This window comes from Sordaria macrospora, chromosome 7 (genome assembly GCF_033870435.1).
Source record: "Sordaria macrospora chromosome 7, complete sequence".
In the NCBI taxonomy this organism is placed as follows: Eukaryota; Fungi; Ascomycota; class Sordariomycetes; order Sordariales; family Sordariaceae; genus Sordaria; species Sordaria macrospora.
In genome coordinates this window covers 830669-854740 of record NC_089377.1, presented here as the reverse complement: position 1 = coordinate 854740, position 24072 = coordinate 830669, and the positions used below count along the sequence as shown (strand labels likewise).

The 24072-nt window shown below is 50.6% G+C and overlaps 8 protein-coding genes across 8 annotated transcripts; 5 read left to right on the top strand and 3 right to left on the bottom strand.

The window, feature by feature from the left end:
- Nucleotides 1-350: 350 nt before the first annotated feature.
- Nucleotides 351-2779, top strand: SMAC4_03451 (uncharacterized protein). Its single transcript, XM_066089949.1, has 5 exons — nucleotides 351-618; nucleotides 734-803; nucleotides 866-894; nucleotides 973-1671; nucleotides 1749-2779. Exons 1-5 carry the CDS (start codon nucleotides 531-533, stop codon nucleotides 1922-1924), a joined length of 1062 nt encoding a protein of 353 aa, XP_065947679.1. The 5' UTR covers nucleotides 351-530; the 3' UTR covers nucleotides 1925-2779.
- A 370-nt stretch (nucleotides 2780-3149) lies between these two features.
- SMAC4_03452 (uncharacterized protein) lies at nucleotides 3150-6294 on the top strand. Its single transcript, XM_003353087.3, has 2 exons — nucleotides 3150-4475; nucleotides 4597-6294. Exons 1-2 carry the CDS (start codon nucleotides 3292-3294, stop codon nucleotides 5369-5371), a joined length of 1959 nt encoding a protein of 652 aa, XP_003353135.2. The 5' UTR covers nucleotides 3150-3291; the 3' UTR covers nucleotides 5372-6294.
- A 1259-nt stretch (nucleotides 6295-7553) lies between these two features.
- SMAC4_03453 (uncharacterized protein) lies at nucleotides 7554-7820 on the bottom strand (the record flags this gene model as incomplete). The annotated part of the gene is made up of 1 exon (XM_003353088.1): nucleotides 7554-7820. The coding sequence occupies one exon, from the start codon at nucleotides 7818-7820 to the stop codon at nucleotides 7554-7556; it is 267 nt and encodes an 88-aa protein (XP_003353136.1).
- Nucleotides 7821-11195: 3375 nt separating this feature from the next.
- SMAC4_03454 (uncharacterized protein) lies at nucleotides 11196-13007 on the bottom strand. Its single transcript, XM_066089950.1, has 2 exons — nucleotides 12495-13007; nucleotides 11196-12433 (listed from the first exon to the last, which is right to left on the bottom strand). The coding sequence occupies exons 1-2, from the start codon at nucleotides 12887-12889 to the stop codon at nucleotides 11338-11340; spliced, it is 1491 nt and encodes a 496-aa protein (XP_065947678.1). The 5' UTR covers nucleotides 12890-13007; the 3' UTR covers nucleotides 11196-11337.
- Nucleotides 13008-13539: 532 nt separating this feature from the next.
- SMAC4_03455 (uncharacterized protein) lies at nucleotides 13540-15253 on the bottom strand (the record flags this gene model as incomplete). The annotated part of the gene is made up of 6 exons (XM_003353090.1): nucleotides 13540-13836; nucleotides 13895-14214; nucleotides 14267-14354; nucleotides 14532-14636; nucleotides 14690-15156; nucleotides 15214-15253. The coding sequence occupies 6 exons, from the start codon at nucleotides 15251-15253 to the stop codon at nucleotides 13540-13542; spliced, it is 1317 nt and encodes a 438-aa protein (XP_003353138.1).
- A 2066-nt stretch (nucleotides 15254-17319) lies between these two features.
- SMAC4_03456 (uncharacterized protein) lies at nucleotides 17320-19249 on the top strand (the record flags this gene model as incomplete). Its single annotated transcript, XM_003353091.2, has 5 exons — nucleotides 17320-17446; nucleotides 17518-17660; nucleotides 17741-18726; nucleotides 18840-18967; nucleotides 19046-19249. The coding sequence occupies 5 exons, from the start codon at nucleotides 17320-17322 to the stop codon at nucleotides 19078-19080; spliced, it is 1419 nt and encodes a 472-aa protein (XP_003353139.1). The 3' UTR covers nucleotides 19081-19249.
- Nucleotides 19250-20165: 916 nt separating this feature from the next.
- Nucleotides 20166-20819, top strand: SMAC4_03457 (uncharacterized protein; the record flags this gene model as incomplete). Its single annotated transcript, XM_003353092.2, has 1 exon — nucleotides 20166-20819. The coding sequence occupies one exon, from the start codon at nucleotides 20166-20168 to the stop codon at nucleotides 20817-20819; it is 654 nt and encodes a 217-aa protein (XP_003353140.2).
- Nucleotides 20820-23080: 2261 nt separating this feature from the next.
- Nucleotides 23081-23914, top strand: SMAC4_03458 (uncharacterized protein; the record flags this gene model as incomplete). Its single annotated transcript, XM_003353093.2, has 1 exon — nucleotides 23081-23914. One exon carries the CDS (start codon nucleotides 23081-23083, stop codon nucleotides 23912-23914), a length of 834 nt encoding a protein of 277 aa, XP_003353141.2.
- Between the last annotated feature and the right edge of the window lie 158 nt (nucleotides 23915-24072).

Genomic DNA, 24072 nt, shown 5'->3' with positions numbered 1-24072 from the left:
AAGGCGTGACCAGTGAAAAGACTGATCACACAGACGTTTTCTCGGGAACGCCTGGCTGGTCATATCAAGTGATCATGCACTGGACCATGCTATACCCTCTTGCAACGGTTTGTTTTCATCACAGCGTCCGCATCATGACACCACGGCAACATGGCATCGCTGCCGCCACCGGACAGCTCCCGTCCGTCCCGTCGTAGCAGTAGCACAAGCTCAACGATGTGGAGAATAGCTTCTCTGACGTCAAGTGGAACGTCTTATCTCCGATAAAGCTTCAACAAAGTGGGGTCAATCTGTCAGCTATGCAGAGAAGCCCCTCACCGTGTCCCCAACCGCTCACGGCGGTGATCCGAACTGAAGCCAGCGGAGAGTTTTTAGTACAGTAGCAGCACTAGAATAGCTTCACGCCCCCCTTCCATACAAGAAAATCACGTCACCATCTAGTTCCTCCCCCGCATTTTCGTGAACTTTCTCACTTTCTCTCCTCTTCCACGTGGTGCTTGTGCGAGAGAAGATCTGAGACATCCAAACACATGAACTCAGCAACGGCGACGCGTGCAACACAGAGGTTGAAACTTTTTTCTGGTGCTTTGTTTAACAAAAAGACTGTTTTTAGACCTGGTAAGTCACTACCATTCATGAAGGATAATGGAAGGAGAGGGAAGAAAGGAAGGTTACGGATGGTGGGTTGTGAGACTGGACTGACTTTGATGATGATGCGCATCAACGACAATAGCTTTCATAAGATCGTTTGCAAACATGGCGGCTACTACCGATGTCAAGAACTACAAGTTCAACCACTCCATGTAAGTGCGATTCTGGGCAACGGTACCAGAGGCGAGCGGCATGCTGATATTGAAAACAACAGGATCCGGGTCAAGGACCCCAAGGAGTCGGGTACGTGACCAGACCAGCTATCGTCGCCACCGAACTGAAACAGCATGCAATGCTAGAGGTACTGACAACAGCGGACAGTCAAATTCTACGAATTCCTCGGCATGTCCCTCCTCAAGAAGCTCTCCTTCCCCGAAGCCAAATTCGACCTCTACTTCCTCGGCTACGACGCCCCTGGCGGCGCTGTCTCTGCGGGTGCCAACCTCTGGGACCGCGAAGGTCTAATTGAGCTAACCCACAACTACGGCACCGAGTCCGACGACTCCTACAAGATCAACAACGGCAACGTCGAGCCCCACCGTGGCTTCGGCCACACCTGCATCAGCGTCGACAACCTCCAGGCGGCCTGCCAACGCCTCGAAGACGCCGGTTACAGGTTCCAGAAGAAGCTGAGCGACGGTCGCATGAAGCACATTGCGTTCGCCCTGGACCCGGATGGCTACTGGGTGGAGATTATCGGTCGCAAGCCGGTCGAGGAGACTTCTGAGATTAAGGAGACGGATCTGAAGACGTACCGGATGAACCACACCATGTTGAGGGTGAAGGATGCGGAGAAGTCACTCAAGTTTTACCAGGAGGTGTTGGGCATGAAGTTGGTCAGGACGCACGAGGCCAAGGAAGCGGGTTTTAACTTGTATTTCCTTGGGTATGGCGATGAGAAGCAGAACACGGCGGATCGTGAGGGTTTGTTGGAGTTGACGTGGAATTATGGGACGGAGAAGGATGAGAACTTTTCGTACCATAACGGTAACGACCAGCCTCAAGGGTTTGGGCATATTTGTGAGCTTTTACCTTCCCAGGGGGGGGTTGAGGGAGGATGATGAGGGTGGGGAGATTGCTAACGAGTGACGAAATAGGCTTGTCAGTTGACAACATCGAGGCTGCTTGCGAGCGTCTGGAGGGTCTTAACGTCAACTGGAAGAAGAGGCTGACGGATGGTCGCATGAAGAACGTTGCGTTCGTTCTTGATCCTGATGGCTACTGGATTGAGTTGGTCCAGAATGAGCGCTTCACTGGCCAGTCTAACTTCTAAGTTGGCTGCGGTGTTCTAGAAAAAGGGGGGCGTTGGGAGTAAGTGGTTTGGTGTTGCGGTTGGTGGTGAGTTAGTTCTGGAATATTATGCTTGCTCCTATCGCAATCCCGTTCCGTGTTCTTGGCCGCAGCAGTGTGCTGTGGTTTGTTGACAACCATTTCGTCAAGCGCAATTCCACTGATATCTTCCGGATCTTGGGATACTTTAGCATGTCATCACCGCCTGTGTCTCCACGGAAAGAGACGAATTTGTTCAAACAGTGAGCTGCGGATGCCTTGGCTACGTTGGCGGAAGGAGCGATAGCCACAGACTGGGAAGGGAAGATGCGAACAGTGTTGGTGAACAAGAGTCGTCTTCAGGAAAGTACGACTGTTGATTGAGCGGAAAGCTTAAAAATTTTGGTTCTCGGTTCTTCCCTTTTCTGCCTCTGCTTCCCATCTCAACCACCTTTTCCCGCCAGAAAAAGGCATTCCATTTGTTTTGGCGATCTACCACTGCACCCGGGCCACTCTTGCTCCCCTTCCCTTTCTCTTCAATGTCTACACTGTATCTATCCCCTTTTCTCTCACCACGTTCACATCATTTTGCATCTCTATTGTCTGCCCTCGCATTGAATGACAATATGCAGCACCCACGTCCGCCCTGCGCACAAACTCCGGGTGCGTCAACCCGCAGTAGCCAAACGTGGGGGAATGAGGGGTTCGAGATGGTGAGGGTGTGAGGCCTTGAAGCTTCATAGGTCTATCCATCAAAATTCAACCGCGAAGCTTCGGGAGTTGCCTTGCCCTACCCCCCTTTGGCGTCAGCTGGATTCGTTATTGGACTCGGAAACATCATATCCCAGCTTAGCAACTTGTATTGATGAATGGCTGATGCTTCACAGGATTCAGTTACACCATGTTATGACCACCGAAACGTTTCCTTCGTCTGTTTGGTTGGTAGGTTCAAGTTACGCTTCGATCCCCGTTATCTATCCTCAATGACAACCGATGAGATGCCGTCACACGACAAAACAATTTCACTCCGGACTATTTCACCTTGCATGCAGCCGAACTACCATTGAGTTCTCTACCCATGGACGCCGAGAGTTCGGACGAGAGATGCGGCGTACACTCTATTTCCTGCATGTCAGCTTGTTTACAACATGAACTTCCTTGGTCGGGACAAACACCACGTCCTGTTGTGGGATATGGTGATACTGCAAAACGAAGCCAGCTGAGATGCTGAGACGCGGGGGTGAAAGGCCATGTGCCACAGATCAACACATCTTGTGCTAGGCAAAGTTCAAACAAAGAACACTGCTTCAGAGTTATAAGCCCCCCTTCCCCTCAGTTGAGAATCAGTGCTTCTCTTTTTCCTTTTGAGATATGCTGGATAGCCAACTTCTCAGTCTTCAAAGTTTTATCTGCTCAGATACTCTAGTCCCCGATTACCTCTACGACTTGGACCCAAACATGGCACCCTCAGCCATCACACCCCCTCCCTCCTCTCCTACCCTTCACTCCGCTTCCTCCTTCAAAATCCTCATCCCCGAACCCCTCTCGGAAGAAGGTCTCACCCTCCTACAATCTTCCTCCCACGAGGTCACTTACCACCCGAAAACAACACCCGATACCCTCGCCTCCCTTCTGCCCTCTTACCATGCCCTGATCATCCGCTCCGAAACAAAAGTTACCTCCGCCATCTTGTCTCCTGATGTTTCACCCAACCTTCGTGTCATTGCTCGTGCCGGTGTGGGCGTCGACAACATCGATGTTGAAGCCGCCACCAAGCGTGGCATCATCGTCGTTAACTCTCCCCATGGCAATATCGCGGCTGCAGCCGAGCACACACTTGCGTTGTTGCTCGCCTTGGCTAGGAATATTGGCAGGGCTGATACGGGTATGAAGCAAGGCCGGTGGGAGAGGAGTAAGCTGGTGGGTGTGGAAGTCGGCGGAAAGACATTGGGAATCATCGGGTTGGGAAAGGTAGGGATGAAAGTAGCTAGAATGGCCACTGGATTAGGGATGAAGGTCCTAGGACTGGACCCGTATGCGAGTCCTGAGATAGCGAGGAGTGCTGGAGTGAAGCTTGTTGGCGGTGGGAAAGATGGCAAAGGCGGACTTGAGGAGTTGTTGAAAGCGGTAGATTTCTTGACGGTTCATACGCCGTTGTTGGCGAGTACGGCGGATATGATTGGGGAGAAGGAGTTGAAGCTGATGAAAAATACGGCGAGGGTATTGAATGTGGCGAGGGGTGGAGTCTACAATGAGGGAGCGTTGTTGAAGGCTCTGGAAGAGGGATGGATTGCTGGAGCGGGAATCGATGTCTATACACAGGAGCCGGTGAAGTTTGATGTGGAAGAATCGACAGCTGCGAGACTAGCGAGACATCCAAAGGTAGTAGCAACGCCGCATCTGGGAGCGAGCACGGTTGAGGCGCAGGAGAATGTGTCAATTGATGTGTGTACGCAGGTGTTGGAGATTTTGAAGGGTGGGATGCCGACGGCGGCTGTGAATGCACCGTTGATCTTGCCCGAGGAGTATAGGAGGTTGCAGCCTTTTGTGAAGCTGTAAGTGTTTTCTTTCTTATTTTCTGTTCATCCCCTCTCCTCATACCTCGGAGCCTATATCCTTCTTCCCTTCTTCCTTTTCGAGAAACCTCAACCATCACTAACCCCAGTTTTTCATCAGAATTGAACGCATGGGTTCCCTCTACACGCAACACTTCGCCCGCACCAAGCCCAACAGTCTAGGCGGCCGACGTTTCGAACTCACTTACCACGGCGCCCTCGCCTCCGTTCCTCCGCCTTCCACCCGGCCCCTAACCGCCGCTCTCATCAAGGGTCTCCTCTCTTCCATCTCCTCCCACGCCGGTCGTGACGTCAACATCGTCAATGCCTCTCTCATTGCCCGTGAGCGAGGAATCGCTATCGATGAGAAGTTCATGCGCGATGACAACACCCTTACCTCTGGTTCCGGTGAGGGAGGACAGGTGACACTTCGGAGTTACCTTACGTCCAACTCCAAGACTGGAAGCAAAGAAGAGCAAGAACAGATTATCGAGGGCCACGTAACCAGTGGTTCAGACATCTTCATTTCCAAACTGGACCGGTTCGCCGGCGCCAACTTCCAGCCTGAGGGAACACTGTTGGTGCTGAGGAACTACGATCGTCCGGGAAAAATCGGTGGCGTAGGCATGGTGGTAGGCAGACATGATATTAATATAAGGTTTATGCAGGTTGCTGGACTAAGTGGTGGTGGTGGCGATGGTACTAAGCGAAGAGCAAGACCAGTTGGGACGGTGGAAACGAGGGGGGGAGAGGAGACGGAGACACTGGAGGAAACGGAAGAGGATAGTAGGGAGGCGCTGATGATACTGGGGGTTGAGGGTGATGTTACGGAGGAGGTGGTGAGAGAGTTGGAAGGGCAGGAGGGGATTCTGGATGTTAGTTTGGTGAGGCTGTGACGTTCTGGATGAAGGGAAGCCCAGACGCCGCCCATCCGAAACCTACCTGGTTCTGCTTTAAAAGACTGGACGAAAGCCCATCCGCCAGCCAGCCGGCCAGTCGTCATGCCAGCCAGCGGCTGCCAGCCCGCCCCTTCCTACTTTGGCACTTACAACCGCCCACTCCCCAAAAGTGACGCACCATCACCACACCAGCACCGGGGTATATATATTAGGTCTTTTACCCAATCTTCCACCACCTCCCAATGGCACACAATGGTCAAGCGGACTAATTGCCTGACTCGCCGGCTAAGCATCGGGCCGCCGGACGTTCGGTTCGCGGCGGCGGCAACTATTTTCTACGACTTTGTCGTAACCCCCCACCCCCACCCCCATCCCCTCCCGTGGGGACACGACCCTTGACCATTGTCCCATTCTCTTTTTTGGCAGTTTTTTTCTTGGATTATCTTGTTTTCTTTGCGGGTTGCAGGCGGGCGGGTTGCGAGCGGTTTGTTGTTGCACTTGTGTCATTCAATTCACTCCCTTTTTACTTTGTCGGTTCAGGCGAAGGACGAGAAGAAGCAATGGGATGGATGTACAACTCGGTTGTTGGGTAGCAGGTGGTGAAAGAAATACCGGCTACCAGTTGTCGCTTATTACTGGCTTGACTTGCTCCCCACGAAAATCAACCACGACGACGAGATAGGTATTGAAATTAGGTAAAACCCAGTTTCTCGCACAGAATTCTAGATCATAACATTGACCATAAGTTCAATACCCTTCAAGGTAGAGTATAAGGTCGTGTTTTGCGGTCGCAAGTGGTAAGGCTCTACAAGCCAGCAATAAGCGGCAGCTGGTATTTGTTTCACCATCTAGGTAACTAGTTGTTTGCCGAAGCATCACAGCTTATAGTAGTAGCGTGCGTGGCTGATGGTTAAAAAAATGTGGGGGAATGGAATGGGGCGATAGTCCAGTCAGAGGATGAATCGAAATTGTTGTGAGCTGGAAGTGATCCGCGTGTACAACAAGGTGTAGTATTCTCGCAGAGTTCTCGCAGAGTTCTCGCAGAGTGATTCCGTGCGATATGGTGTGGTGTGGTATAGTGTGCCTTCGGATATCTCGTCGAACCAGCCCCTTTTCCTGGACTTGGAAGAAGTGTTCTCTCCAAATTTATGACAGTATCTAAAGATTTCTATATGCTGGGGGAGAGCGGACCTTCAGTTAGTAAGGTTCAATTATATATTCCCTACAGTACCTACAAACCTTGTCACCGGCGAGCTGTCTTCGTGGAAAACTGGTTTCGGTTAGTCGTTTCCGTCGTCAAGTTTCGAAAACACATACATGGTACGAGCCAGTATCTAAAGCTCAGGTTGGGAACTAACAACATCAAGCGGCCGTGTTTGTAGCATTATGTAGCATCATATAGCATCATGTAGTGTTTTCGTGGTGTTCTCGTGGTGTTTCATGATTGGAAATACTGGTTGGTTGATATATCATCTCCGTAAGGTAGGGAAAACCAGATTTCTCGTATCACGGCCATGGTTTGTTTAGCACATGTGTGTGGTGTGGTTGGCTCTTATGGTTATTAGATGGGTTTACTCAACAATTTGAACCGTTTTATTATGTACCCTCTTATGTATTTGTCGGGGTATCTATCGTGCTGTAAACATTCGGGTTGACTTTTCATTCATGGGCATAGACAGAGACAGGCATCCGTGGGAAGCGTGAAGATAAGGTATTTGTTTGTTTCTTGGATTTTTTGTTCAGTTTTTGGTGTGTCTGTGATTTACATACTTGTATGTTTTAATCTCTCTCTGTACGAAGGGAGGCCCTGGTTGCAAAATCTATCCATATTCCATGTCCATATCATGATGTCTGCAATCCTAACGTGTCCGTGTCCGTGTCATCCCGATTCCTTTATACATCCCCGTATGAATCCTGATTCCCCTTTTCCCTTGAGCGAGCCTTCTCTCACCTCTCTTTTCTCCTCGTTCCCTGCAATCTTATCCATCCTCTTCAGTCATCGTATCCACCCACTTCAACCCTCCCCTCTTTACCCCCCTCCTCTTTCCACCCCCTCGACCCCTTCCACCTCGTCCCTCCCGTCCACCTCTCACCCTTCCCATCTCACCCTTCCCATCCCACCCTTCCCTCCCATCTCACCCTTCCCATCTCACCTCCCCCTTCCTCCTCCCAGTTGCAGTTACTTCCCCTGCCCAGGACTCCCACCCGCCGAATCATTAACAATCCAAGGCACGTACTTCTTCTCCTTGAGATACGGATCATCTTTCCTGCCCTCGGGGTTCGGCTCCGTGGCCCTCGACTGGCAATCGTCGCAAGTTTCGGTCACGCTGAAGAGGCTTTGCTCGCCGCCGGCGCCGTAGCACTTGGTGCCGAAGTCCGGACAGGGGTCGTAGCGGTAGAAACCTTTGTGCCCGCAGGCGTAGACGCAGAACCATTGTTGGCACATTTTTTTGGTTTGGTTGGTTTGGTTTGGTAGGGTTGGTTAAGGTAGGTAGGTAATTAGGGGTGAAGAGGTTAGGATTGTGATTGTGTGATTTGTGAGTGTGAGTGGGAAGCTAAGTAGGAGACTGGAGGGCTGGTTAGCTTTGGTTTTCTTTTTTGTGAGGGTGGTACTTTTGTGTGAGCATTTTGAAAGGAGAGGGTTAGAGTTAGAGTTTGATATGTGAGGTAGTTGATATGAGGATAGCCAGGGGGTGGCATGGAAGATTGATTATATGTTGGTGATGACGATGAAATATGGACTTTTGGGTCCATGTTGTCGTGTCGACGACATCTCCACTGTGTCATGAGTATAGGACGTGTTTGCTATGACTTAGAGGGAAAGTTTTGTAAATGAGATGAAGGTGTGCTTCTTTCTTTCTTGGTGCACCTTTCATCATCGGTGCAGCGAGGGGCTGGCTGGGTAGACACCAAGAGAGGGTATTTGAACTGAGGGTTTTAGAGAAGATGATATATACACTTACGAGTATTACTGAGTTAGAATATGAGAAAGCACACGTGAGATAACCGCTGATCTCGGCAGTGGTCCAACACTCGGATGTCTTGCTAGCAAGCCCAACCGATAAGTTCTCGTCGTACAACTGTGAACAGACGTCGCCTTCTGGTTCTGATAAACCACTCAGGAGAGCACTGAAGCCGGAGTTGATATCTCGAACGTAGATATTGTCGTCGGTTGAAATCACGCAAAGGTCGAGTAAAGTGGCAATTATTAAGGCCGAATGTGAAGATATCGATTAATGTGAAACCGTTCTCGAGTTGATTTTGAGGTGACTTCGCGCGATGTAAGTTGGAAATGATAGTGCTAGCTGGATGATGAAAACACTCCGGTTGACCACTCGAGGAACAGACTGTCTGGTAACAGCAAAAAGTGTTCGTCGGCGTCAATTACCCGTTCGGTCAAGGAGGTGTAGAAAGAGACATTGCTCTGCACGCAGTTTCTAGGCTGTGGCAGTTTTGATGACTTGCCTTTTTCAGACAAGGTTGGGGAGATGGGAAAAGTGGGGAGGGGGAGAAAGGGGAAGGATAAAACCAACAAGGTCTTGACTCGGACGAGGGTTTCTTTATTAAACGTTTATTGTGGTGTGCAAGGGTAAAGCTGGTTTCTCGTTGTGGGGACACGAACGTCCTGTCGTGAGACGCGGGACTAGGTCGTGAAGCTGGAGGTATTTATTGCAATTGACTTGACTTTGACTGTCGAGGTACCGGCCTTCCAAGCAGGTTGCATATGTCCCCGGAGATAGGCGTAACAGGGATAAATGAGAAGGCGACTGGCAGCTCCTGTATCACAATGCAGAGAAATGTGAATTATTTTCTTCCTTTCTTCTGCTCGTTCGTGGGAAGGGGGAGGTTTTCCTGGCCAAGGAAGTGAAGAGGCGGAAGGAGGAGTAGATGCGGGCTTTGGAAGTCAAAGGTGGAGTCTCGACTCGCCCGGACTTAAACCGAGTTTAGAGGATATCAGATGCTTTTAACCCCTGTGATACCGGATGTGTTGTCATCCAGACAGCATCCTGTGTTAAACGTCCAATGGTTTGAAGGAGTGGTCATTCTGTCAGAAATGAAGGCGTTCGGAATCAGACCGTAATCGTTCCCGAAGGTGCCAAATGTGCATGAGGGCAGCAGCCGACGCCAAAGTCCAACGTTTCGTTGATCATTCAATAGTTCATCGTCGGCACCGGGAAGGAGCTGGAAACCTGCAGAGCGGGGGCGAATCACCGAAGCGTTCTTGCATGGAACCTCGCAGTGGACGAACGAACCGAACCGCAACCAAAGTCGGCGCGAGATGGTTGTGTAGGATTGAGATATTAGCGGCCGGAGGTCCTTCAACCCTGATTTGGCGAGGAATATAGTGGGTTACAATTAGTAATTGGGGAAGCCAGGGGTAACCAAACAAAGAATGGGGGGCACGGAAGCTATCAAGAGACATCGACTTCGAAGTGTCTTGCCTAGACTGCCTATTCTGGCTCCTAGACAATGTTCCAACCAGCTCGGATAGGGCCAAGATATCGTGGGACTCATGGACATCCTAGGCCCTATTTTGTCTCGGACCCCTTTTACCGTTGGTCCTGAACAGCAGTGACTGTTGGATGCATGCACACAATGGCCCAACTCACGTAACACGGAATGGTGGCACTTGCATGTTTGACATATTTAGCCACTAATCTCGTGAGACTGTTGATCAACCAAGCTGAACAACGAAGCGGTGGGGGTTGTAGCTGTGGTCGATGTTGAGGTGTTGTTGTCAGCTGCAGGTGGCCGGCTGAGGCTCAAGGAGGGGAAAGAGACAAAGGGTGCTATGTGGCAAACACGGCTGAGAACGAACAACCACCACAACCCAGATTTTCATGATCCTTTGTGTTGATGGCTGTGAAGTTCGAAAAGAGAATGCTATTCGTCAGGTGGAGTCGGCGGTGTAAGCCTGGTTCCTGAGCAGCCTGAAAAACATTCAACAAGCAGCCAGTCAATGCCTTGTTTTAAGCGAAAGATCATGAAAAGGCTCGGTGATTCATCCTTGTGTCGTTCGAGATATCATCCATTTTATCTCGGCTCACATTTCGCAATGTGATGTCGTGCATGGCTTGTGTCCTTGACGGTTGGGGGTGGAATTGTGCGACGATTATCGTCAGCTATCCGAACTCGAGCTGTAAAGAGACCGATTAGGAAATCAGGTCGTGCATTTAAGGTTCATCTGGGAGTTGCCGTTGCGGCACATCACCGAGGGTTGGAATAATCGTGGTGGGGAGCAAGGAGTTGGGTTGGAATTTCAGAAATTGAATGCCATTGCCCAGGACTCCCGAACTTCCAGAGAGCTGGGGAGCTTCCTTATTGATATGCACAGTGTAATATAATGACATGTCGGGTTTGCCGCACTGGCATTTTGGAGAGAACGTTGGACCGCGTGGACGGTTGGTTCGTCCCCCTTGTCCCACACTCAGGGGTAACAATACGACACTCAATCTCTGTTTGCATCATCTGAGGAGAGATGCCGGGTATCTGTGTAAGCCCGCCTCTATGGGCTTACTGAGTCGAACCGGCGAGACCTCCGTTGTGTTACCACTGGGGCATTCTGCAGGGTCCCAGCCCACCACTTGGTAACTGGTACCACTGCATCGAACTGGTACCCTGCTTCCAAATCAAAATTCGAGACCACACTGCCCTACAGAGACATGCGACAGTAGCGATAGGGCCTGTCAAGGTTCCGGAATCGGACATGGTACACACAGATATTATCGACTGCCGGGATCCGAAACTGGTAGATGCTGGTTCAGGTTGTGCAACGCCATGTCTGATGAGAGCCTGGTTCACATGAGGGACTGTCGCCTAGGAAGAGGGTGGCATAAACTTGGCCACTTCAGCCATTTTGTGAGATGTACGTGTATCCTAAACTCCTCGGGTATATCTATCCGCCAGAATTTTGTGCTAATGTTACAGATATGTTACACGGTATATCACTGTGCTTGTGCTGTTTATTTGGGGCCTTGGGTCTTGGCCTGCTGAGCCAGCTGAGCCAGTCTTCTCTGGACCATAGCCAAGGTAGCCTTGGGGATACGAAGGCGCTGACCAGCAACGAGAACTCCGGTCAACAAGGCAAGAGCACCAGCCTGGTGGGCAGCGGCCAGGGGAATGGGAACCATGTAGATGAGGGTGCTGATGCCGAGAGCAACCTGCAGAGAAACGAGATGGAGGAGGCCGGTGATTCCCTTTTTCGCAGCAGGGGGAAGGACGGCCTTGACCTTGCCAGAGCGGCTGTAGGCAACCAGAGCGCAGACGGCAGTGAAGGTGGAGATGGCCAGGATACGGTGGTCAAGCTGGACAAGCGAGGGGTTCTCGAGCATGTTGCGCCAGACCAAATCAGAACCGTCCTCGTGGCGAGAGTAGAACTTGTCCAAGAGCTCGGACTTGGGGGGAGCCAGGCCGTTGCCCATCATAGGGAACTCGTTGTAAATGAGACCGGCGTCGAGACCAGCAACGAGGGCGCCCGAGAGAACAGTGGTGAAGATGAGCACGGTGAGGGCAGCAACGGAACCGCGGAGGACTCTAAGGGCAGGCGACTGGAGAGCAGTGAAGTTCTTGACGGCCTGCTCGGGGAACTTGATGGCCTTGTGAGTGCGGAGAATGCTGAGACCGGCAAGAAGCATCCAGGAGTAGCAGACGAAAGCGGTAGCAAGATGGGCGGCGAGACGGTACTGGCTGACACGGGGGTGGGAGCCGGGAGCAAAGAGGTCATCCTTGAGACCGGACTTGACCATCCACCAGCCAATGAAGCCCTGGAAGCCGATGAGAGCCGAGATGCCAACAAGAGTGCAAGCCATGCGAGGGGTGACGCGGCGACGAGCAATGAAGTAGATGGTGGGGAGGACGAAGGACATGCCGATGAAGCGGCCCCAGAGACGATGAGTCCACTCCATGAAGTAGATCTGCTTGAACTCGGGGAGGGTCATGCTCGAGTTGAGCATCTTGAACTCGGGAGAGGCGCGGTACTTTTCAAACTCGGACTCCCACTCCTCCTGGGAGCCAGGCCAGAGGGAACCAGTGACGGGTCTCCATTCCGTGATACTCAGGCTGTGGAACGTGTTAGTGACTGTGTCAGGCTGACGAGGCATAGAGACATGTTGTCACGTACCCAGACTCGGTCAAGCGGGTCAGACCACCAAAGACGACGATACCAAAGACAGAAGCAGCGCTGGCGAGGAGCCAGTAGGCGACAGATTTCGAGCTGGTTTCCGGGAAGCTGGACTTTTTCTCAGACTTATCAGAGGACGAGGACGAGGACGGGACGGGCTTAGCAATATCGGAGGCGAGCTTGCTGAGGGGAGATTCTTCGAGTTTCTGGGTGGCATAGTTCCGGGATTGGGTCTGACGAGCCTGGCTCACGAGCTTCAAGATGGATGAAGCAGAAGTCGCAAGCTTGGTGATGTTCTGTTGCTGAGAGACATTGAAGGTAGCTCTGGTGCAAAAGACGGATGGCCTGGACAGCTGAATGGCTGCCCGGCGTAGCCCAAGCTGAAAAAAGGCCATGACGACCAAGTTGAGCCGACAATGGCAAGCCAAAAAATAGGTAGCTTGTGGTCGGATGGACTCTCTCTCTCTCAAAAGTGAAGGTCGACCTCCCGCGAAGTCCCGGTGGAGTTGAACTTATTCAGGTACCGGCTGCTGGACGGGATGAACTGCGCTCCATGCCTGCCGGATGCGCGGGCCAATCGATTACAAAGCAAAAATCAGCCCACTTGTGCAACTGCACCACTTGGCCCAAGCTCCTTTTTTGTGTAATTACATCTCTCTAGGAGGAGTCCTGGTAACTTACCGTATTAGGTAACTATTGCGTGTAACTGTTACGGCAGCAACATGCAGCTTCCAACTGTGCAACGACAACTCGCACTTTCCTTCTTCAACTTCAACGTCTCCAGGCATGAAAACTCTGCACTTTCCAACTTCCACGGCTTTTCGATTCCAATTTGTCAAGTGAGCGGGGATGCTCCCGCAATTCGTGAGTTTTCCTCTTGGCATTACGAATTCCTCTGCGACAACCGACTGGGAGCACCGGCTGTCTCTTTCCACCTTTCATCACCTTTGTCAGAAGACTGTGCTGAGGCTGAAGACATCACCTACTTGGAAATATATTGTCATGAATACACCTATTTATCTACTATCTGGACTTTCCCCCCACGTCATTGCCCGATTGACGCATTTGGCTCTCCTTGCTCCATGGCGGGTTTCCTGAACAAGAGCATGTCCTTGAGACTCCTCTTGGGCGCCGGCTTCTCGTACAGCGGCTTGTGTTCTTCGTGGACATTGTGGGCGTGCTCATAGTCGACATGGACAAATGCTCTCTCGACCAGCGCCAACCCTTCAAGTTTCCGCTGCAGCGTCTGTCCAACATCATGGGAGATTCTCAAGGGAGTGTCTTTGTCCATTACTATGTCTAGCTCGACATAGTAATGCTGTCCAGCATGGTATGCCCGGCACTGTTCTCACTGTCAGCATTGACAAGGTTCACCAGGGGGACATTCGGCATTTACTCACCGTGTCTACCTTGACGATCCTATCGTCGTGTGTCATGGTCATATAGATGAGCTTCGCAAGGAACTCCTTGGGCGCTGACTTTCCAACCAGAAGCCAGACATGCTCAAAGGCATTCGAAGCCCAGGAAAAGAGAATCAGGAGGGCAATGAGGATGGCACCGATGGGGTCGAGGTACCACACAAACTTGTCACCCGCAATCGACATCACCAACCCAAAGATGTTCACCGCAATGTCGTTTCGGTGGTCGACGAAAAAGACGTGAACTGTTGGGAATCTCCGGTAGAAGAGGCAGTAGACCATCAAGCTGCCCTTGGCGAAGACTGTCATTGTGTTAGTGTCTCCATCTCCTTGGCTTTGGCGAATAGTACTGACTGGCAACACCAACAAAGACGAGAGGAATGATATGGAGACCCTCTGATACATGCTCTCCTCCTGAGCCCAAGTTACGCGCAGATTCGATCTGTCGACCATTAGCAGCTACAATCGACAGCCGTGGAACAAAAAAGACCTACTAGAAGCTGGATCGAGACAGTGGTCATCAGTGCGCAAAACAGGATGATGCCCAGCGTCTCAATCCTTTTTCGTCCCTATACTTGGTGAGCTTCTAATATGCTGTCATGTTCATGCCAACACTTACTACTGGGTACTTGTAGATGCTCGGTCGCGCCGCAAGTCTGGATGTGATAAGCATCACAAAGGACGATACCAGATCCATAAACGCATCCGCCGCAGTTGCAAACAGCTGAAAACTCGTTAACAACAGTGGCCACGTCCACGACGCAGAGTAAAACGTACAGAAAGCGATCCCGTCGATATAGCCGCGTACATCTGGATGACAAAGAGACAAAAGTTGACGGCGAACGATGCGTTCACCGCAAACTTGATCTTTGGCTTATACCGCGCATCTTCTTCCACCGTGTTGCGCTCTTCATCCTCGGCTCCCAAGAACTGGTCAATCAGCTTATTCTGCCGACTGTAGTACTTCTTCAGCTTTCTCTTGTTTCCCTCAGGATGCTCAACTTTCATCTGCTTAGTGCTGATGTTCTCTCGCCGATGACGTCCAAAGTTCATCGGATCCGCCGAGTCAAAGCCAGATGTCGTGCTGTCCTGCCGGGTAGGGAGCGTTGAGGTTACCCCCTGGTCCTTGTCCGTCCCGAGAGCATCACCGATAGCCACGGCGCTGTTCTGAACAAGATCAGACGCCACTGGCGGCGAAGGGCCCGTCGCAGCCAGTGCGACTGGGGTACCCTGTGCAGCAGGAACTGTTGTCCAGTGTTAGTCTCTTGAACGGCCAGCACGCAAGAGTCACCTCAACCTACCTGGTGCTCGTCGAGGGCCCGAAGACTCGGCATCAGACATTGAGAAAGGCGGTTGGGGTTTTGGAAAACTTCGAAGAGGGCAACTGTAACCGGCCACTGATGTGGGAAAGGATTGTCGAGAGCTTCAAACGCAGCGAACAGCCAGGCTAATATACAAGCTTCAACAATGCAATCTTCTTAGGTCAATCGCCCTCGTCGACAAATGCTACCACACTATACACTATGAGCAACCCTCACCTCCCTAAGGAGGAATCTAGGAGTAGCCTCTAGGACCCAACTCGTCACTCCTCATCCAAATATTCAGCATGCTACCAACTTTTCAGCTGCGAGAACCTCCATAAGACCATCCTACCGTCCAATTACAACCCATGCATGCAGCTATAATAAGGATCGAACCTTCGACACAAAGAGGAAGCTTGGCTGTTTACGGTTCGCCTATCTACAACAGAAAGCTTGGATGGCTGGGGTGGTGTTGAGATGAACGTTCTCCCGTTGGCACAGACCTCCATATGTGGTTTCTAGACGTTCCGAGGCGACTTCCATGCATTTGGGGGTAGTTGGGCCTGAAGACGTCCTGATAACGTCAGGGGCCAAAGCGGCCGTTGAAGTCTGGTACAGAAACAAGCAAAACCCTTGGCATTACAATGGGTATCGTTGTTTGGTTAGACCGGAAAGAAGAGAGCCGCATTCAAGTGTTACACATTATTGTGCGATCAACGGTCCAGGGACGCCAAGATGTCACAGAATTGCACAACGACCACAAAAGGCCAAGGGTCACAACCAACGAACACATCTTCAATCCTGGAACAGGGCCGCCTCTGTCTTTAAGCGACACCGCGAATCTTTACTCGCTTCAGCGATATGTTTTTCGATGTTACTCCAGCCCCGTCGTTTGTTTAAACTTCTACTTCCCCACGATTGAAGCACGGCCTTCGAGATCCCTGCTGCAACCGACAACCACCCCTGCTCATTGTTGACATTGCCTCGAAGTCGAGAGAATGCGCCTGGATGTCCGCAATCGCAAGGTGACTGTCGGCAGATCTCGCCGAAGATGTCTGCTACACCAGTCAGGTGGGTCTGTTTCACCCACGGTGTATCGTTTTCGACGCCTTGAAACCCCTTTTGAGGTTGGCGCCTACAGCCATTGCTCAATGTAGAATGTGGTCACAAGGGTCGACACAAGCCGACATCCACATGTTTAAACAGATTCAGAGCTGACACCAAGGGTATAGTACCTTCTTGAAGCCATTATGCGCTTCTATAAGGCCCCTGGTTCGCTTAAGCGTAAGAAAGCTTATTCACAGACATCGAAGACTACCCAAGAGATCTCACGGGTCTCGCCAAGATCACTTGAAGCTTATTATGAAGCTTTGAAGATCATGCAAACACCAGAAACCGCTAATATTGTCTGGAGGTTACTAGGAAGTCCGCCAATACTTGCCTGTTGTGACGCAGAATTACACTCGGCGGTTCGCCGACAGTTCACTGAATACCAGCGAAAGAAGGGCCATGGGGATGTAAGAAACCGAAGATACAGATCATGATGAAGATGATACTCGTCAACGAGTGGAGGCTCTCCAAATGGATCAAATCTTGTTGCCAACAAGCTTTCCCCTTCCTACAGATCTCACCAGATCCTGGATTCGAGTTGACGGCGATCCAGATTCGTCACCTGTCCTTGCACGACTCGCGGTAGCTCCTACCTGGTAGTACCCGTCTCGGAATGACCGTGAGAGAGTCATGCTATAAGAAAGAATCTTCTCCTAAGCTTTGCCTAGGGCGTTTGGTTTTCTTGGCTCTTCCGTTGTGTAGTGGCGTTATTCTGTAAGAGTTGACTGTCCTCAGGAGGACTTATACTGGCTGTGCCATTTCCATTCTCTCCTTCGCTCACTTGTTTCCTTTTCTACTCTTTTCCCCTTTTCTTTCCATCCACTCCTACGCACTGGAGTCTTTGGCGGTTGCTATCCCTTTGTTTCTTCCCTTCTTTTAGGCACCCGCTGGGCGGAGTCGCATTCACTTCGTTCTCTCACTGTCTCTTGTTTGCTTGCTTGTTTGTTTCTTTTTGTTTTTCTTAACACAGGGCCAGGTGCCTTTTCCATATCAAAAATGTCTTCGCCACAGACGAGCTCGGCTCCGGATTCCGGGATGAACATTATGAACAGCGGAAAGCCACAGTGTGGTGGCGGCGAAGAAGTCGGCGAGTACGATCTCGGTCTTCACGTTGCGGGGTTGTGTAAGTTTTAACACGGTGGGAGCCATAGGCCATGATGATCAAAAGAGATTTGTACTGATGACGTTAAACAGTTTTGGTCTTGCTGTTCTCCATCCTCGGAGCTGGATTTCCAGTCGTGGCCAAGAAAGTGTCTTGGGTGAAGGTGCCAACGAAGGTCTTCTTTATGTGCAAACACTTTGGAACTGGCGTCTTGATCGCGACCGCCTTTGTACATGTAAGTCACTTGCATACCACTTATACCAAGATATGAACAGAGAAGAATAACTATGACTAAATTGACCTACAAACTCACAGCTACTCCCAACGGCCTTTGGTAACCTGATGGACCCATGCCTTCCGGATCTGTTCACGACCCAATATCCGGCCATGCCAGGCGTCATCATGATGGGCTCCATGTTTATCCTGTTCGTCATCGAGATGTGGCTCAACAGCAAGACCGGAGGCCATTCCCACGGAGGTCCCACCGGATTTGACAACCACAGTCACGGCGGCAATGCTCTCGCCGCTGCCCAGGCTCACGGTCCCGGTGCCGCTCGGCCACAGCACCGTAGGACCAACACAGACGATACCCTCTTTGAGTCTTCTGCCGAGGATATCGACTACGAGAAGATGATGGCCCAGGAACTGTACGCAGAGAAAGTTCGCCGCAAGGCGTACACACAAGCCCCTACTAGGAACCCATTTGCTAATGATTCCAATGATGATCATTATGAACAACTCAGCCTTAGGTCCGAAATGCCCCCTTGGTTCATCGTGTTCTACGAGCAATACGTCCGCCAGCGTCTGGAGCTGGTCAACATGGTCAAGGCCACTGCCAACCGGCAACAAGCTTTCCTCACCGAAGCCGACTCCTCCAGCTCCCATGTTGAAGACCGCAAGTCCCTCATCCCCGCTTCCCTCGCGGACTCCCCCTACCGCGACGTCGAGACCGGCGAACCTGTCCACCCCTTGGTCTACAAGAAGATGTCCCTCAACATCACCCTTCTTGAGGGCGGTATCCTGTTCCATTCTGTCTTCGTCGGCATGACGGTTAGCATCACCATCGAAGGTTTCACCATCCTCTTGATCGCTATCCTGTTCCACCAGATGTTTGAGGGTCTTGGTCTCGGTTCCCGTATCGCTGCTGTCCCCTACCGTCAGGGAAGTCCCCGCCCTTGGCTCCTCGTGGTGGCGTTCGGTACTACTGCTCCCATCGGCCAGGCTATCGGACTGTTGGCCAGGAGCTCGTATGATCCCAACAGCGCGTTCGGATTGATCATCGTGGGAGTGTTCAATGCTATGTGAGTATTTTTGATGTTGTTGTTCTTGTTTTTTTACCCCCATCGAAAAAGACGAGAGACCACCGAGAAATGGGGGGTCGGATGCTAATGATGTAAAACGAAAAAAAAAACAGCTCCTCCGGTCTCCTCCTTTACGCTGCTTTGGTCGATCTTCTAGCTGAGGACTTCTTGTCTGAGGAGGCGCAGAAGATCATGACCAAGAAGGACAAGATCAGTGCGTTTATCTTTGTTCTTCTCGGCGGTGAGTACTCCCCCTTGTGCCCCTTACTCCATTTGTTGTGGTTGTCTGCGGAGAGAAGCTTACATATGTATGTTGCAGCTGCCGGCATGTCCATTGTCGGAGCGTTTGCTTGAATTGTGGACGGAATGTTGTACGATACGATACCAGATATTATATGCCGTTTAGGTCGCATAATGACAGAAATACGTGCGTGTGGAACCTGCATTTACGCAGTGTCCTGGTTTCGTCGTGGTGATGTTGATTTGGGAAGTTTGCCTAGAAATGCCAAAGTAATCCTAGGCCATTCCCCTCAAATCAAATTTGTTCAGCGTGATGTTCTGCCCGTGAAAATGGGTTTATTGTGTGAGATACAGGCTCTCGTTTGACGTATCCGATTTTGGAGGTGCGAAGGTAGGAGGACTATCGAGGAAGCCCAGGAACAGGTTGAAGTCAATTGGATATCCAAGGAGACGAAGAAAGGAGTAGGGGAATACAACTGAAGGAGAGTCAAGGAAAGAGCAGCAGGTAAATGCGTCAGGTGCGATGAGTTTGGGCTGCTCCTTCCGGGCGTGTACAAAAGGAAGGAGGGGAAGAGGGAAAGGGGAAAAGGGGGAAAGGAGGGAATTCCGATTCTTTCGATATGATGAAAGGTACGTCCAGAGAAATCGAGTCAGATGCAACGACGTGACCCGGATCCTCCCATCTCACAACCCCCTCGATTCCTTCGCAAGCAAGCGAGTTCTTTGATTCGGATTATCAACCGGGTAATGACCCCTCTGCTCAACATTCAGCTTCGAACGCGGCAGTCGTTATTACGATTACCAACGCACTTCATCCTTTTCACTCTCTCAGTCAATAACACCAAGTCGGATTGCCCGATGTCAGAACATCGAGTCTGAAAGCTCAGCAAGGAAATAAAATGCTTATAAGACCGATCGGTACGCTGCGATCTTTTCGAATTGGTGTTCTAGACAGACATAGGCGCACCGGCGGGAAGCATAAGAAATCACCAGAAACACTTGCCGTGAGTAGGTACTTTCGGATCCACCATCACAGAAAAATGAGCCAAGGCTAACGAGTTTTATGATCCATCAGTAGGTATCTTCGACTGTCGGTTCCTCCCCAATGGTCACCAGATCCATCGAAAGCCATAGGTATTATCCCAAACACCGCATCCACCAAGCGCACCATCCAAGCAAGCCCAGAAAAAAAGCACACAATGTGTGGACATGTCTTCCAGAAGTACAAGGGATGCGGCCACAAGTTGAAGGTCGGATTCAATCCTTGTAAAGCTTTTGGGGATACATGCTTGGGACCCAAGGAGGCGGAGGGGAATCCGATGGATTGGACGGAGGCGGGACAAGTGGAAGGAAACTGCGCCGACTGCGAGCGCGAAATCCACAACCCCAACCCCGACGCCAGATTGGACGAGAACGATCCGTACAAGAGGCAGGACCGCGAGGATAAGGCGGAAAGAGAGAAAATGGAAAGGGAGTTTAGGGAGGAGCAAGAGGAGAAGAGAAAGGCAAAGGAGGCGGAGCTTGCTGAGCTGCAGAGACAGAAAGACGCTGAAAAGGCCGCCAGGGCCGAGAGGAAGAGGAGGAGAGCGGAGGTGAAGAGATGGGCGAAGAGGAGAAAGATTAGAAAAGGAGGAGGAGAGGCAGCGGTCGATGACGACGAAGAGGAGGAAGACAAAAACGAGGAAGACGACAATGAGGAGAAGAGAGAGGGGGCGGAGATAAAGAGAAAGGCGAAGAAGAGAAATATGAATAGAGGAGGAGAGGCAGCGGTCGACGACGGCGAGGACAAGGAAAACGAGGAGGAGGAGGATAACGACGATGAGGAGGATAACGACGACGCTTTGATGAAATAGTTCACGACGTTTTAAGGACTGAAGGGGTTTCGGCAACCTACCCTAGGTAGGTGGGTTTGACGATTCGAAACGGCTACAATGGCTGCACTTGTATCGTCATAAATGCTGAAGCTATAAGGGCAACCAGGTGGGCTGCCATCAGCACTCGGCGCTCCAGGATCTGGGTTAGAAAGTGAGGGATTGTGGCTGGTATCACTTTGGTGACTTGGGGAAAGTTTTAATGGGTTGACCATCACAGCATCTCGTTACGTCAGGACGGAAGGATGGAGAGGTAGCAAAGCTATTTCCTGGAGAAATGCATGGGTAGTTAGGGAAAAGAAAGTAGCTACATAACCATCACCAGGTTGCAATAAAATTTTGCCGCTTTAGCCTGTTCGTCAGTGGACGAAGTGATATGGTAAATCTTTAAATATAAACTTACGTACGGCAGTAACTGGTTTAACACAATTTTGCATCTTCCGATCTAGAGAGTGGCACGCCGGCGATTAGCTACAAGCTTATGGGCGTTGAGCATGGCTTCTCAAGTAGAAGACACAGCTTGTTGAAGAGGGAGGAATCACTGAAAATTATCGCGTAGTGAGAACGTCAATCAGGCAACCTTGACGATGAGAGTAAAAAGAGGTACAAGACCGCTTCATTCGCCGCGTCCTGTCTGGGATTTCGTCATGTACAGATATCAAAAGACGACCCGAAAGGATATTGGCAAGCGCAGTTGGCCACAAGTCCAAAGGTTGAAGTTGAAGCGCCCCAAGACAGGAAAGTTGGGAAGGACTGACGTTCGTCGGAGAGGAAAAAGCACATAAGACGACGGCATTGCTGGCTTCAAAGCTGGAATTACACATCCCTCAAACACAGCTTTTCAGTACCACGAAGCACACATTTGATCAAGCAGCCATACTGTAAGTAAGGTAGCGACTAGCCTGTCTGTTCTCCTTGAAACAAGATGATGAGTGAGAAGCTCACATATTCGCAGCTTGCAGGACAATAGTTCCCATACTTACCTACGACTACGTATCTTTGCGACCAGACACTCACGAACACTCGCACAACAACCGTGTCCGTCGCCCAGCATCCATCCAACCGACCCAATTGATCCATGCCATACCATACCTACCTAGCACATATCCATACCTACATACAATCCAAAAGGCCCAGTTCGTTGCGTACCAGCGCACCAGACCCCCCTAAAAAGATGTGTTACGACGTTCACAGAAAATGGGCCTGCACCCACACAGAGTTCAGCCATATCAAGACCTGCGACAACTAGGTCTTGAAGCCGGGCGTGACGAATCCGACCTGCTTTGGCGCCAAGTCGGCCGAGTACCAGGATGTTCCGGGAAAGTGTCAGGATTGCAAAGATAGGGAGGATAGTAAAAAAGCCATGGAGGGGTTCAACGAGAAATATAGAGGTGCAGGTTGAGGTGGAGGTGGGAGGGGATGATTGCTACCTATCTATTGGGAGGTTTCCCGTGGTGGTCTTGATGGATGGGCTTTTCTCGGCAAAACTTGATTTTTTGAAGTTCAGTTGAGTTTGGGTTGTCTGAGTACCACGATGGCGGTATTTGGGAAGGAAGTATCATCGTGACTTGGAGGGAGTGTGTGGGAGGATGTTGGAAGGAAGGTTTAGGATGGATGTAATGGCTGGACCATATCCGGAACTTGTTATTCTAGGACAAAAGGTTGGATAGGGAGGTATTTCCTGGAGAAATACACTGATAATAGGGGAAACGAAACTAGTCAGATGGCTACCACAGCTGTAATGGAAATCCTTTCTGCTTTCAATTGTTCGATTGTGGACGAATTGGTCTTTACTTATTGTGTTTGACATACGACATGGCTCCTCGACCAGAAGTTACGGCTTGTTCGAGGGAAGAGGAAGGAACCACTAGAAACTTTGGCATAGTGAGAACATTAACTCGGCAAGTTCGACGAGAAAAGCAACCCTGGATAGAAGACTGTTCCATTCGCCGTGTCCCTCCGAAATCCCGTCCGCTAAAAAAACATTACACACGGCCTGAAAGCATCACGTAGTACATACCACCAATACATGTCGTGACTATCTTTTTTGGATCAATCCACATGGATAAATGTTCCGAGATTAACAAATGCATGGTCCTACAGAATGTGTGATCGACTTCATCTTCCTTAATCGTCACGGTCTTCACAGCTGACTACATCCGTCGAAAATATCAAAGTTTAGAACGCAGCATCCATTTCCAGTATCCGTTCCCAGCATCCAAGACGAGCAAAAACACAAAAGAATGTGTGGAAATATCTACCAGGTGCACGCCCCATGCGGTCACAAAGGAATTGCCAGTGTCAACTTGTGCAAAGGCTTCCCAACAACATGTCTCGGCTCCGATCCGAGTAAAGGAATGAACAATACCCTTCCCCTCGTGCCTGCGCCCTACGAAGGCTGCCGCGCTGCCACCCATCAACCCAACCCCAACGCCAGACTACCCGAAAACGATCCATACTTGAAAGAGGCACGGGAGAGAGCTGCGGCGATGAAGAAGGAAGCAGAGGAATTCAGGGCAGAACAGGAAGTGAAAAATAAAGCGAAGGAGGATATAATGAGAAAGGAGAAAGAACATAGGGATGCAGTGCTACGCAACAGAAGAATGGAGAGAGCGAGGAAGAAGGTGGAGAAGATGATGGCGGGAGTTCGAGGAGAGCAAGGGCAGAACCAGGACGAGGGTGAGGGCGAGGACAAGGGTAATGAAAAGAACGGCGACGGAGAGGACGAGAAGATAAATACCTCATCGGCTACCGAGACAAAGAAAAGAGCGAGTTGGGCGAAGGAAGTGAATGAAGAAGAGGAAAGGAGGAAGAGGAGAAGGCTGGAAGGAGAGAAGGAATATGAGGATGAGGATGATGATGATGATGGTACTAGTGATGATGATGGTACTAGTGATGATGATGGTACTAGCGATGATGATGGTACTAGCGATGATGATGGTGACGAAGATGATGGTGATAATGAAGATGATGATAATGAAGAAGAAAAAGAAGAAAAAGAAGAAAAAGAAGAAGAAAAAAAGAACAAGAGGAGGAGGAGGAGGATGGTAGTGATGATGAAGAAGACCAAGAGATAAACGAGCATTAGATAGACGAGCATGAGATAGACGAGCATGAGATGGCCGAGCAGAAGAAGTACGGGCACGAGAACGACGCAAACGAGGAGTGGGCCGACGAGGATGCAGCTGCGATGATTGCGCTTTTGATTGGAAATGAATGAGGTGGAAAATACTGG

Bases quoted from the DNA above. Each gene is read 5' to 3' on its own strand.
- SMAC4_03451 (XM_066089949.1), top strand. From the start codon at position 531: ATGAACTCAGCAACGGCGACGCGTGCAACACAGAGGTTGAAACTTTTT. The intron at 619-733 runs GTAAGTCACTAC...CAACGACAATAG, and splicing joins AAAGACTGTTTTTAGACCTG to CTTTCATAAGATCGTTTGCA. The intron at 804-865 runs GTAAGTGCGATT...TGAAAACAACAG, and splicing joins TACAAGTTCAACCACTCCAT to GATCCGGGTCAAGGACCCCA.
- SMAC4_03452 (XM_003353087.3), top strand. From the start codon at position 3,292: ATGCTGGATAGCCAACTTCTCAGTCTTCAAAGTTTTATCTGCTCAGAT. The intron at 4,476-4,596 runs GTAAGTGTTTTC...GTTTTTCATCAG, and splicing joins TTGCAGCCTTTTGTGAAGCT to AATTGAACGCATGGGTTCCC.
- SMAC4_03454 (XM_066089950.1), bottom strand. From the start codon at position 12,889: ATGGCCTTTTTTCAGCTTGGGCTACGCCGGGCAGCCATTCAGCTGTCC. The intron at 12,434-12,494 runs GTACGTGACAAC...CACGTTCCACAG, and splicing joins ACCCGCTTGACCGAGTCTGG to CCTGAGTATCACGGAATGGA.